The 12,072-nt window shown below is 37.4% G+C and overlaps 1 protein-coding gene across 6 annotated transcripts in view; it reads left to right on the top strand.

Moving 5' to 3' along the window:
* PPEF1 (protein phosphatase with EF-hand domain 1) overlaps nucleotides 1-12,072 on the top strand; it is a 130,431-nt gene that overhangs the window by 48,020 nt on the left and 70,339 nt on the right. For all 6 annotated transcript variants that reach the window (XM_070502428.1, XM_044763751.2, XM_044763755.2 and 3 more), the window contains 2 exons: nucleotides 2,166-2,226; nucleotides 11,874-12,037. In XM_070502428.1, the coding sequence (XP_070358529.1) occupies nucleotides 2,166-2,226; nucleotides 11,874-12,037 (225 nt within the window). The remainder of the gene's footprint in view (nucleotides 1-2,165; nucleotides 2,227-11,873; nucleotides 12,038-12,072) is intronic.

Consider the following 12,072-nt stretch of genomic DNA (forward strand, 5'->3'; position numbering starts at 1 on the left):
AGATGGGTGAGGAAGGCCTTCTTAAAGCTTGCAAAAACAAGCTTTAATGCTTGTTAATTGAAAAAACGTACTTTTTAACTATAAAGAGATCTTTGAAAGATCTTCAATTTAATTATTAATGAAAGAAATCAAGTTGTAGAACAATATGTAGAGTTTTAGCCCATATGTGTGAAAGAAAATTGAACACACAGCAAAAGTCTGGAAAAAGAAGCACAGTAAAGTGTTTACAGTGATTCTTTCTAGAGACAGGAGTGGTTTTGGTGGGTTGGGATGGGTGGGAGACGACTTCCCATTTTCATTCTATATCGTTTGTAGTTTTCAACAATCCTATATTTGTCTGTAAATTTATCACTTAATGATCTTTAAAAAACAATTAATAAAATTTCAAAAAGAATTAAAGAAATTGCTGGATTTATTCTTGGCATCTATAAAATGATATACTATGATTCAATCAGAGACTCCCTGTGCCCTGATTAGGAGCCCACAGTGTTGGCTGTCCTTTTAAACCCTGTGGAGTGTGGTGATGAATATAAAGGTAGGGTGAGCTCTCAAATTGATATGCTTTATACACAAACATTCCAGTATCAGTACATTCTTTAATGTTGACTCTTTTTTTATAACAGGTTTATTGAGAGACAATTCACTCACTGAAAGTGTAAAATTCAGTGGCCTTTAGTATATTCACAAAGTTGTGCAACTATCACCACAATAAATTTTGGAACATTTTCATCACCCCCCCTCAAAAACTCTATACTCATTAGCAGTCACTCCTCATTTCCCCCTCCACCCAGCCCCTGGCGACCACTGGTCTGTTTTCTCTCTTTATGGATTTGCCTTTTCTGGTCATTTCATATAAATGGAATCACACAATGTATGATCCTTTGTGACTAGCTTTTTTCACTTAGCATAATGTTTTCAAGGATCATCCACGTTGTGGCATGTATCGGTACTTCATTCCTTTTTATTGCTGAATAATACTCCATTGTATGGATATAGCCCATTGTATTTATCCATTCCTCAGTGGATAGATCATCTGGATTGTTTCTACTTTTTTTTGGCTATTATGAATAATGATGCTGTGAATATTTGTGTGCAAATTTTTGTGTGAACATGTGTTTTCAGTTCTCTTAGGTGTATACCTAGGAATGGAATTGCTGGGTCATCTGGTAACTCTATGTTTAACTTTCAAAAAAAATTTTTTATTACGGTAACATTGGTTTATAACATGTGTTTAACTTTTTGAATAACTGCTAAACTGTTTTCCAAAGCAGCTGCACCATGTTCCATTCCCACCAGCAGTGTCTGAGGGCTCCATTTTTGCCACATCTTGTCAATACTTGTGATTATCTGTCTTTTTGATTATAGCCATCCTACTGTCTGTGAAGTGGTATTTCATTGTGATTTCTATTGACTCTTAATTGACAAACCCCTCAACAGCATTAAAATAACAGGCATAGAGGCAGCATCTAGGTGATGGTTGGAATGCTGGTGGATTTCCATCTCTCTCTTCCTCCCTCCCTCCCTCTCCCCTTTCCTCCCTTCCTTCCTTCATTTCCCAAATATATTTGACAATTAAGAGTATCCCTTAACTCTTAATCTCACCACCAAAAGGAAGAGATCATAATGAACAAAATTAGTAGCTGTCTTAGGTTGGTTTCCTAGAGGTAGAGTCTGAGACAGGGATTCTGGTACAAGTGATTTCCTGAAGAGTGTTCTCAGGAAAAACCTGTAAGGGAGTGAGGAAAGCAGGATAGGACAGGGGAAGAAGCTAGGCAAAAATATGGTTTCTGAAGAAGTTTGACCTCAGCCTGATCCCATTGGGAGCTCTGAAGTGTGAAATATGTCAGAGTTTGTCCCACCCAGTGGCAAGGGAGGTGGGGGCCTGGCCTGTAATACTCCTGCTTCAGTCAGTCATTTTCTATGGGCAGTCCCCCAGAAGGGGAATATATGATATCCTATGCAACTCTGGGGAAGGTGCCCCCCCATCTGCCAAGGGCAAGTCTTGGGAGGAGCTGGTAGGGAGAAGTAGGACTTGTTAGCATGTGTGGCAGCTGGGAGATGAGTGCCCCAGAAGAGCAAACGGGACTTGCGGGAACACCAACAGTATTTGCCATAGCAGCTGTTTGGAGTTCATTAATTGATTGATGTGTTTTTCTTTTGTCCAGCTATCCAATTTCTTTTCCTTCATGTTTGAAAACTACACACATGTGTGTGAGAAAGATCCCGGTAAGTACAAAGTTTAGTCTTTTGAAAAACAGTTATTAAATATTGAATTGTCCTCATCAAGGGACATCAAGGGACTCTGAATATGGGAAAAAACTAAGAAATTTAACAAATGTCCACTTGTCTATGTGACACCAAACAACTGGTGAAATCAGTTCAATTAGCTTTTTTCCTCTCTGATTGGTGTGGACTAAATTAACCATTTAATTTTTTCACTGTCAAAAAACTGAATTAGATTTAATTCAACATTAATTTGTTGAATACTTTCTCTGAACCACAATCTATTGATGTATAATAGTAGCTTAGTAAAGAGGATCTTATTTTTTATCCACAAAACTTTTGTGCTGAGAGATCAAAGTATCTTGAGTGTTTCATAAAACAGATCCGGAGGGAAATGGTGGATTACGCACAGTTGGCCCCGTAATGTCTCTGTTCTCTGCATAGCTATCTGTCTGTCTGTCTGTCTGACTAAATAAATCATTTCAGATACAGGCAATATAGATGTGGTTCAAAAATTATTTAAAAATTATAGTTATTCATAAGGCATGTATTTCTCCTGCAGAGTAAGATCTGCCTATTGTTATCTTCAAGGTAGATGCTAGACTTAAAAACTGATTTTTTAAAATTTGGGCCGACCATTTTTTGCTCTAATTAAAAATAGGTATGGCACCTAAGAGCATCTTTTAAATAATCTGGTGAGCACCCTTCAAAGTGGCCAACGAGTGGTGTTTTAATGGCATGCTTTGAACTAAGTACATATGCATGAAACTAATTAAAGCATTTAATGATCTGTAGGAGCTTTCTGAATGATGGAATAGCCAACCCTGAGGAGTGGAGAGTGGGTGGAAGTGGGTATTTTGCCATTTTCTTTCTTTTAGATAATTGCAATTTGAAGACAGTTGTTTGTGCTTCTTGTTCTTTGGCAAAAATATTTCTGAGGGGAAATATAATAATGATGAAATGAAACAGCACTCTTTCTTCTGGTAACCTAATATTTCAATCCAGGCTGTGCATCAGAATCACTTATGGGGATTCATAGCCGCAGATGGCTGGATTCCAGCCCCAAGATATTTACTCAGGCTCTGTATTTTTAAAAATCTGCATTTAAAAAAATTCTTCAGGTGATTTAAAAATATTAAAAAAATTTTTTATCAAACAAGGGGACAGCGGTTTAATCTTATTATGTAAACTTTTCCCAGAGTATAACATACATTACAGAAAAGTACACAAATCACATGTATATGACTCAATAAATTTTCTCAAAGTAAACACACTCCCGTAATCTGCACCCAGAACAAGAAAGAAAACATTATCAAAGGCGCAGAAGCCCTTGTCTTGTCCCCCTCCAGTCATTACCCAACACCCCCATGACTACTTTCCTGACTTCTATATCCTGGATTAGCTTTGCTTCTTTTTGAACTTCTCTATATAAGTGGAAGCATACAATTTTGAGTGTGGCTTCTTTTACTCAACATTATGTTTGTGAGAGTTATCCATATTGTTGCAATTTGGTCATTCTTATTGCTGAATAATTCCACTTTATGAGTATACCGAAATTTATCCATCCTATTGTTTATGGACATTGAGGTTATTTTCAGTTTTGGCAATTAAAATGGTACTGCTATGCACATTTTTGTACATGTCTTTTTTGGTGAAGATATATATTCTTTTCTTTTGCTATACACTCATTTTCAGTTATATATTGCTGCATAACAAACCACCCCCAATATTTGGTGGTTTAAAAACAACAGCCATTTTGTTGCTTGTGATTCTGTGGGTCAGGTATTTGAACAGGGCTCAGTGACATGTCTTGTCTTTGTTCCATGTGGTGTCAGTTGGGCTCAGTCAACCTAGCCAGGCTGGGCAGGGAGGTCCAAATGGTTTTTCTCCCATGTCTGGGACTTCGTTGTTGGCTACTATCTTGGATACCTCACTTCTCCTCATGCAGCCTCTCTGTCCAGCAGGATATCCTGGACTTCTTTACATGGCAGCTGGATCCCAAGAGGGCAAAAGCAGAAGCTGCGAGGCCTCTTAAAGCCTATGCTCTGAACTCATACAGAATCAGTTCTGCCATATTCTGTTGGTCAAAGCGAGTCACAAGGCCAGCCACAGATTCAAAGGGGTTAGGAAAGCTCTATCTCTTGCAGGGAGCAGCAGCAGCATTATATTGTGAAGGGATGTGGATGCAAGGAGGCATGGTTCGTTGGGGGCCATCATTATAAAGATATACCACAACCCAGGAATGGAAGTTTTGGGTTATAGGGTGTGCATGTGTTCAGCTTTATTAGATACTGACAAACCATTTTACAAAATTGTTGTACCAAGTTATACTGTCACAAGTGTACAAGAGTTCCATTTGTTCCATATCTTCATCAACACTTGGAATTGTCCATCCTTTTCGTTTTAACCATTCTGGCAGGTATGTAGTGGTATCACATTTCTGCTTTAATTTGCATTCCCTGGTGAGCAGTGAAGTTGCTCACCTTTTTGTATGTTTATTGGCCATGTGGATATCCCGTTTGTTGAAGTGCCTGTTTGGATCTTTTGCCATCTTTCTATTGGGTTATCTGCCTTTTCTTACCAATTTGTAAGAGTTCTCTAAATATTCTGTATGTGAGAATATGAATCTTTGTTAGATAAACATATTGTAAATATCTTCTCCTAGTCTTTGGCATTTATCCTCTCAATCTTTAAATGGTGTCTTTTAATGAACAAACATTCTTAATTGTAATGTAGTCCAATTCTTTTCCTTTACAGTTAGTGCTTTCTGTGTCCTGTTTAAGAAGTTTTTGCCTGATATGATTGTGTGTGTATATATATGAGTGTGTGTATATATATACACACACACATACTCATTTGTGCAAAAATAAATACAGGAGAAACCAGATGCTAATGACATTGTTTACCTACAGGGTATGGAGGGATGGGTGGGAGCAGGACAGAGAGAATGGGAGAATGGCGATTGAGTAGAAGGGCTGAGATGAGAGTTACACTTCTCTGAGTATATGTTTTTTTAGTTCTGACTCTTAGAACCATGATAATGTTTCACGTTCCCAAAAAAAATAATTAATTAAAAACAAGAAGACAGTGTGTGTGTGTGTGTGTGTGAGATTCCAAAATAGAATATACACTGTGACAAGTGAACCTAACTGTATTACAAATGAATGATATAATCACCTGAAGGAGGTGGGGAAGAAACAAACTAATCTGAGTAACAGTGGAAAATAGCACGTTAGCCATAATGTGCCTTGAGAGGTTTCATTTTTATTTATCCTCTGAGGGGTTTGCTGAGCTTCTGTGATATCTAAGTTGATATTTTTCATCAGACTTAGGAAATTTTTATCCATTAATTATTTAAAGTATCTTTCTTTTCAAGTCTAAATGTCTTTTATTTTGTGAATCCTGCTTTTAAAAACTTAGAAGACCCTGAAATATTTAAAATGTGGATTGCTATGCCTGTATTTCTAGATTTTGGTTTTGGTTTCACTTTAAAAATTTTTAACACTTCATAAATTTTGGATTTTTTATATTAAAGTAAAAGAAAAATTTTGATGCCCAGTGGTTAAGAACAATTAAAAAACATGACTACAAAGAAAATTTCCAAGTAGTTAACGAATTTTTCCCACATTTATTTGATAATGTAGTTTTTCACCATGATTTGTAGTGACTTCTTTTTAATATATTTATTTAAAAATGTGTAATAGGCCATATTTCTGGGCTCTCGATTCTCTTATACATTTCTCTATTATAAAATCCTAGAACCATACTGATTTAATTATTGTATGTAGCAGAAAAAGAGATTTAGAGATTATTGCTGTAAGTTGAGTGCAATTTTAAAATATTTTTCCAGCTTTATTGAAATATAATTGACATCTAACATTGTGTAAGTTTAAGGTGTACAACGTAATGATTTCATATATGTATGTATTGTTAAATGATCACTACAATAAGGTTAGTTAACACATCCATTATCTCACATGGTTACATTGTTTTTTGTGGTGAGAACTTTTAAAATATACTTTCTTAGGAACTTTCGAATATACAATAGAGTATTGTTAACTAGAGTCGCTATGCTGTACCTTACTGTAGGTTGCTTTCTGATGGCCCTGTTTGGTGGGAAAGTTCCAGACAACCTCCACCTCGGCCTGTTTGGCAGAAGTGCTGTGACCCCTAAGCAGGGTATATTAAAGGGACCAGAAGGTCACTTAACATTTCCAGATCTCAGGGCCAGATTAATGGTTTTTCCTAGGAGGACAGAATATGTTGAAACATTCTGGGTGTCCCAAAGGTGAGAGGTGACCTGAAAGCAGCTCATCTCCGTGTCCTACTACTGAAATTCCTCAAAACCAGTTCACAGGACTCGATGGGGAGACTCCTTACATCCATTCCCCAGTCTGCTTTTTCACATCAGCCTCTTCCCACAGGTAGAAAGCCAAAGCTGCTATACATAGTAGTAGATGTAAACAGAAACTGGTGGAAGTGGGGAGTGGGATGGAGTGTGTGGAAGTGTTGTTTTGACTTTTCTTTCTGCTTCCCAGATCAGCCAAAATATCCTATCAGACCAAGTACTTTATATTTTTTGTTGCTATGGTGAATAGAATATTTTCCCCATTATATCTCCTCAATGATTATTGGTAGTATTTAGTAAAGCTTTTGATTTATATCTATTTATTTTGTATTGTGCTACTATAGAATAATAACATTAATGAAATTATTATTATTATTACTACTGATATTTATTAAATGTATGCCATGTCTTTCTTTTTTTTTTTAGGAAGATTAGCCCTGAGCTAACTGCACTAATCCTCCTCTTTTTGCTGAGGAAGACTGGCCCTGAGCTAACATCCGTGCCCATCTTCCTCTTGTGCCATGTCTTTAAGTGCTTTAAATATATCATTTCACTTAGTCTTCATGACAAACCAGTGAGACTAGTATTATTATCATCCTTTTTGTGGATAAGAAAACTGAGGCTTAGAAGGTAACCTCCCAACGTTATTCATCTCTTCAGTGGTGAAGTTGTGATTCAAACCAGTGTGATTAACTTCTGTATTATTTTAATTCTCCTATTAATTCTGGGAGTATTTCCAATTGATTTTCTTGAGTGTAGATATTTAATCGCACTGGCCACAAGTAACTATTTTTATGTCCTTCTATCTAATAGTTACTATTCTTATTTCAGCCTCAATTCCGTTGGCTGGAGATAGCAGAACAATGTTAAAATGAAACAGTGAGAGTAGCCATCCTTGTTTTGTTAACAATTTAATGGAAAGACCATTATTTTTGGTTTAAATTTTAAAAATTGTGTTAAGGAGGTATCCTTCCATTCCTAGTTTTCTGAGTTTTTTAAAAGTCAGGAACAGGTGTTGAAATTTATGAAATGTCATTTTGGCATCTATCGAGTTTATTATACAGACACTCATGGTTTTAATCCGGATTCACAATTGAGAAATGAAATAACTACAAATGCGGTTCAGTTGGTGCTTTTCTTTTTCCAGCGGTATCTGGAGCTTGTTTTCCAAGTGACATGTGGGCGGTAGAGGCAGAAATTGTTTTTTTAAAAAATTATGGGCTTTAAATATTTCCTTGTCCAGTTTTTAAGTCTGTGCTGAGTAAAAGAAAAGATTGTGTGTCGGGGATATTTTTGAGGTATTTTATTTAGAACAACTTGTAAAGGTATCATTTGGTTATAATTCAAGATTGTCTTATATTAGTTTAGATTCATGTTGACAGAATTGTAAATCAAATAGGTAAGGATTAATTCTAATTGCATGTTGCACAAATCTTCATATATTGTTGACATTCATTAAAATATTATTATTAGTGATTGCTGGGAGCCGTGGCTACATCATTTGATCGGCTGTTTGACAGGGTCCAGCCGATTAACGCCGAGGGGTGCAGGGTCGCCCCTTGGTGAAGAATAACCGGCCAGCCCCTCACATAGTTCTGAAACCTGTGCTGCTTCTAATTGCCCTTCATTCCTTTTCCTTTCTTAACCTCCAGTTTTCACTCCTTTGGGTGGCTGCTTGGGAGTTACTACCTCCCGGGAAAATTAAATATAGTAAGAGAATGTGACCACCTGCAGGTAACTTTCAAGATATTTTTCAGTTAATTAATGGAGGAGCACACAGTCCCATTTGAGACAAGCAGAAAGGAATCTTGCCCAGATAAGATGTCGAGTTAGGTTTATGGCCTCCATCTGGTTAATGTTTCCTTCTCCCTCCAGTTCTTTGTCTAAATATGTATATGCATCGTCCTTCTAAGTTTGCTGGTTAATTGGATGATCAAGAAGTATCTATATATTATTCTTGACCTTCTGCTTTCTGTTAAAATGTTATAGAGGTTTTCTCCTAAAAGCGATAAATAATAAATAATTGATGAGTAGAAGGGCGGAGGGGTGCAGGGATGCCCCTCGGTGAAGAATGGCTGGCCAACACCCCTGATATTTTCTGAATTATATGCATGCTTTCTATCAAGGTTATATCTATACTTATTTCTGTTTTTTATTCTTGAAGATATATAGTTTAGCTTAGCTTTTCAGCCCTTTACTTTACTAACAAAGTGATACTTTCTCCGGCAATGTACTTAAGGGACTGTTAGCTCTACAATCTAAAAGACAAAGGAATGCTTCCACCCCCTAAAGGGCGCGAGAAAGTAAAGATGTTTAACTGCCCGCTGAGAATGCAGATAGCCCTGGGGATAAGATACCCTGGAGTCGCCTTATGTTCCCATTAACCATCTACACTAATGGCGTAAATGATTGAGGGAGGCAGGGATGGCTCCACCAGGATGTAACCAGACGGACTGCTGTCCTGTCCGGAGGCCTGGACCTTCTCTCTTTGATTTAACTTTACCATGAATTACAACAGATGCCTAGGTACCTATCTCCTTTAGCTTAGAGACAACAAACACTAGTTAATTGCAGAGAAGGCTACCATTAACCTTATGCTCTATAGAATAGAATGCTAATAAATATTCTTGTGCTCGTGTTTTTACTTCCTTATCTCTCTGAGAATATTTGTAGAACCATTTCTGTACTAATCCTGAAAAATATATAAACGACACTTGTGCACAGTAAAGTTGGACTTGCTAACACCAACCCAAGTCTCACGTCCCCTTTATTTTCCCCTCATTGCGCCGACGCCGTCCATCCCTCAGGAACCTGGACTCAGCTGGGGCGAGACCCCGGAAAGTTATAATAGTTATAGCCCACAAGGACAGTACTTGCATTTGGAATGTTAAAGCTTTTGCTTGTTTTTGTGCATGACCCACATTAGCTACCCACATTAGGAAGAGAATCTATGTTATTCTTTTTTATGTGGCTAAAAACCAGCAGAAGGATTATGATTTGATGTTTACTGATATTTCATACTGAGTAGCTTTGGTTTAAGAATTGTTTTAGGGAAATGGTGCTTTTTCATATATTTATCACTGAACTCAGAGGAAATGAGGGTCATCAACTATATGGAAGGAAGGACCAGATTGAGCTTTTCTTTTTTTAAGAAGAAAAACAAAATTTTTATTTTATTTTTAAACAACAAGACTGAGTTTTAATAACTGGAACTGATGGAATTGACTTGATGTATTAGCTGATGAGAAAGGGAGAGTTGACAGAGCGTGGGTAAAGGCAATGATTGGGAAAAGACAATGATTTCTTGTTTATACCTCACATAGTTGGGATTACCCAAGTCAGTTTTAAAATGATATAGTGAAACTGCTGGGTTGTTTTTATTTTTGCTTTTTGTTGTTGTTGTTGTTGTTTTCACAAGAGGAGCCTGATATTTCAGTGTGTAGAGTTAGGAAGAGTAAAGTTTTCCTTTGGAGCAGGATGTATCTCTAAGAATGACTAGCAAGTAAAAATGAGTGGCATGATCATTAAAATAGTTAAGTAGAGTGTTTAGGCTTTACCGCTTACATAATGAATCTGAGATAAAATTTACCAAGATGCTCTGCATTTCTAGTTTTCAAACATAAAGTGAAATAATTAAGTTATTCTCAAATCTCAAATCAAATCCAAATGAGAAAAATAACCTCTGCTGGACCACATTGAAGACAGACATTATTACTCCTAAATTTAACTTCTTATAAAACATCATCAACCACCACCAAAAAAATTTTGGGGTACACAATAATTTAGAAAGCATTTTAAAATTACCAAATATTATGACTAGAAAATTTTTTCAAGTTTAGTTCTTAACTGTAATCTCTCAGCATAACTGGATCATGAAAAAAAATGTATGCTGTCTACATCTGCTAAAATCATACCTTCCAAACATGTCCACTCTATATATTCAAAAAGCTAGAAACTGCTTGCAGAGAACTTCTGATTAATGAGCTTAGTAGCACTTCAGTGTTAATGAGTTGAAGGTATGTCATTGTCCTCTGTCTCAGTTATCGGTTACTGCAATAATACTGTGTGTTAAACAACCACAATAGCTCAGTGGCATGTCATAAACACTGCTTTTTTGCTCACAAGTCTACAGATTAGCTGAGCACTTCTACTAATCTTGGTAGGCTTGATTTGGCAGTTTTTTGGATCTTAGCTGGAGTTCACTCATGTGTCTGGAGGTCTGCTGGCTGGTGACTGATCTAGGACAGCCTTGGCTAGGGTGACTCAGCCCTGCTCCACATGGTCTTGGAGCTTTCAGTAGGCTAGCCTGGACTTCATGACAGTGGCACAGTTTCAAAAGAGAAAGCATGGAAACGTATGAGGCCTCTTGAGGCCTTGGCTTGGAACTGGTACGTAGGACTCCTTCCACTTTCTTTAGGCCAACACAAGTCACAAATCCAACCCAGCTTCAAGGGCTGGGGAAATAAACTCATGATAAGAGTAGCTGCAAAATCACATTAAAAAGAGCATGGCTAGAGGTTGGGATTGAGAATTGGGGTCACTTTTGCAATCAGTCGACCATATCCTCTTTTATCTTTCTCCACCTGACTTGGCCAGATTTCTGTTCCCGGGCCGTTTCATTGGCAATCTAGCAGGCAAGGGCCCCTGGATCTCAGCACCTCCTGAAATAAGCAATGCAGGCAACGTGTTATATAGAAATGTCTCTCCGAGAGAGAGGCCCTTTGGTACTTCTGCCTGTGGCTCGTTGTCTAACTTTATCTGCTTTGTTACCAAGAAGAAAAAAAATCATGTCAGAAAATTTGTTTTTATGTGATGAGAGAAACAAATCAATTATAGCTAAGTAAAATTTGAAGTGTTTAAAAGGGGAAAAAATTGAATGTTGCAGTTTAATGTTCTGTAGATCCTGAATAGCAGCAGCTGTTTGAACCAAATACAATGCGTTGTTATGTTTTCAGCCCTATTTGTAAAAATCTGAGATATAAGAGCGGGCAAGAGTAGAGTTAGAGCTTCAGAGCACCAAAATATTTTGATTGACCGGTTTTCCTGGTGCTTCTGCCTCCCCTCCCCACTGATGAACTCATTGTTTTGGTGAAATGTTCACCCAGGAAGAGATTATGGTGATTCATCTGAATGTACCCACTGATCTCAGAACAAATCACTCCTCATGGTTATAAGTGGGAAACCTTGGTATTCATAACATTTAGCACAGTACCTTATAATGGGCTAGGTATTCAAGAGGTGCTTATTGCATTTAAGTATGGGAATGTTGATTTCTTTCCCCTTTTTGTCTTTCCTTTTCCAGAATTTGTCAGTCGACTTTTTGGTAACACCCACCAGGACGACAAGGATAGACAGGACTATGTGGGGTTGGTAGACGTCCCAGACTCCTATAATGGTCCTCGACTGCAATTTCCTCTCACTTTTACTGATATTGATTTACTTATTGAGGCCTTCAAGCAACAACAGGCAAGTGGAAGCAGATACTGCTCTGATTCTTGTAC

The sequence above is a fragment of the Equus asinus genome, chromosome X (genome assembly GCF_041296235.1).
Source record: "Equus asinus isolate D_3611 breed Donkey chromosome X, EquAss-T2T_v2, whole genome shotgun sequence".
In the NCBI taxonomy this organism is placed as follows: Eukaryota; Metazoa; Chordata; class Mammalia; order Perissodactyla; family Equidae; genus Equus; species Equus asinus.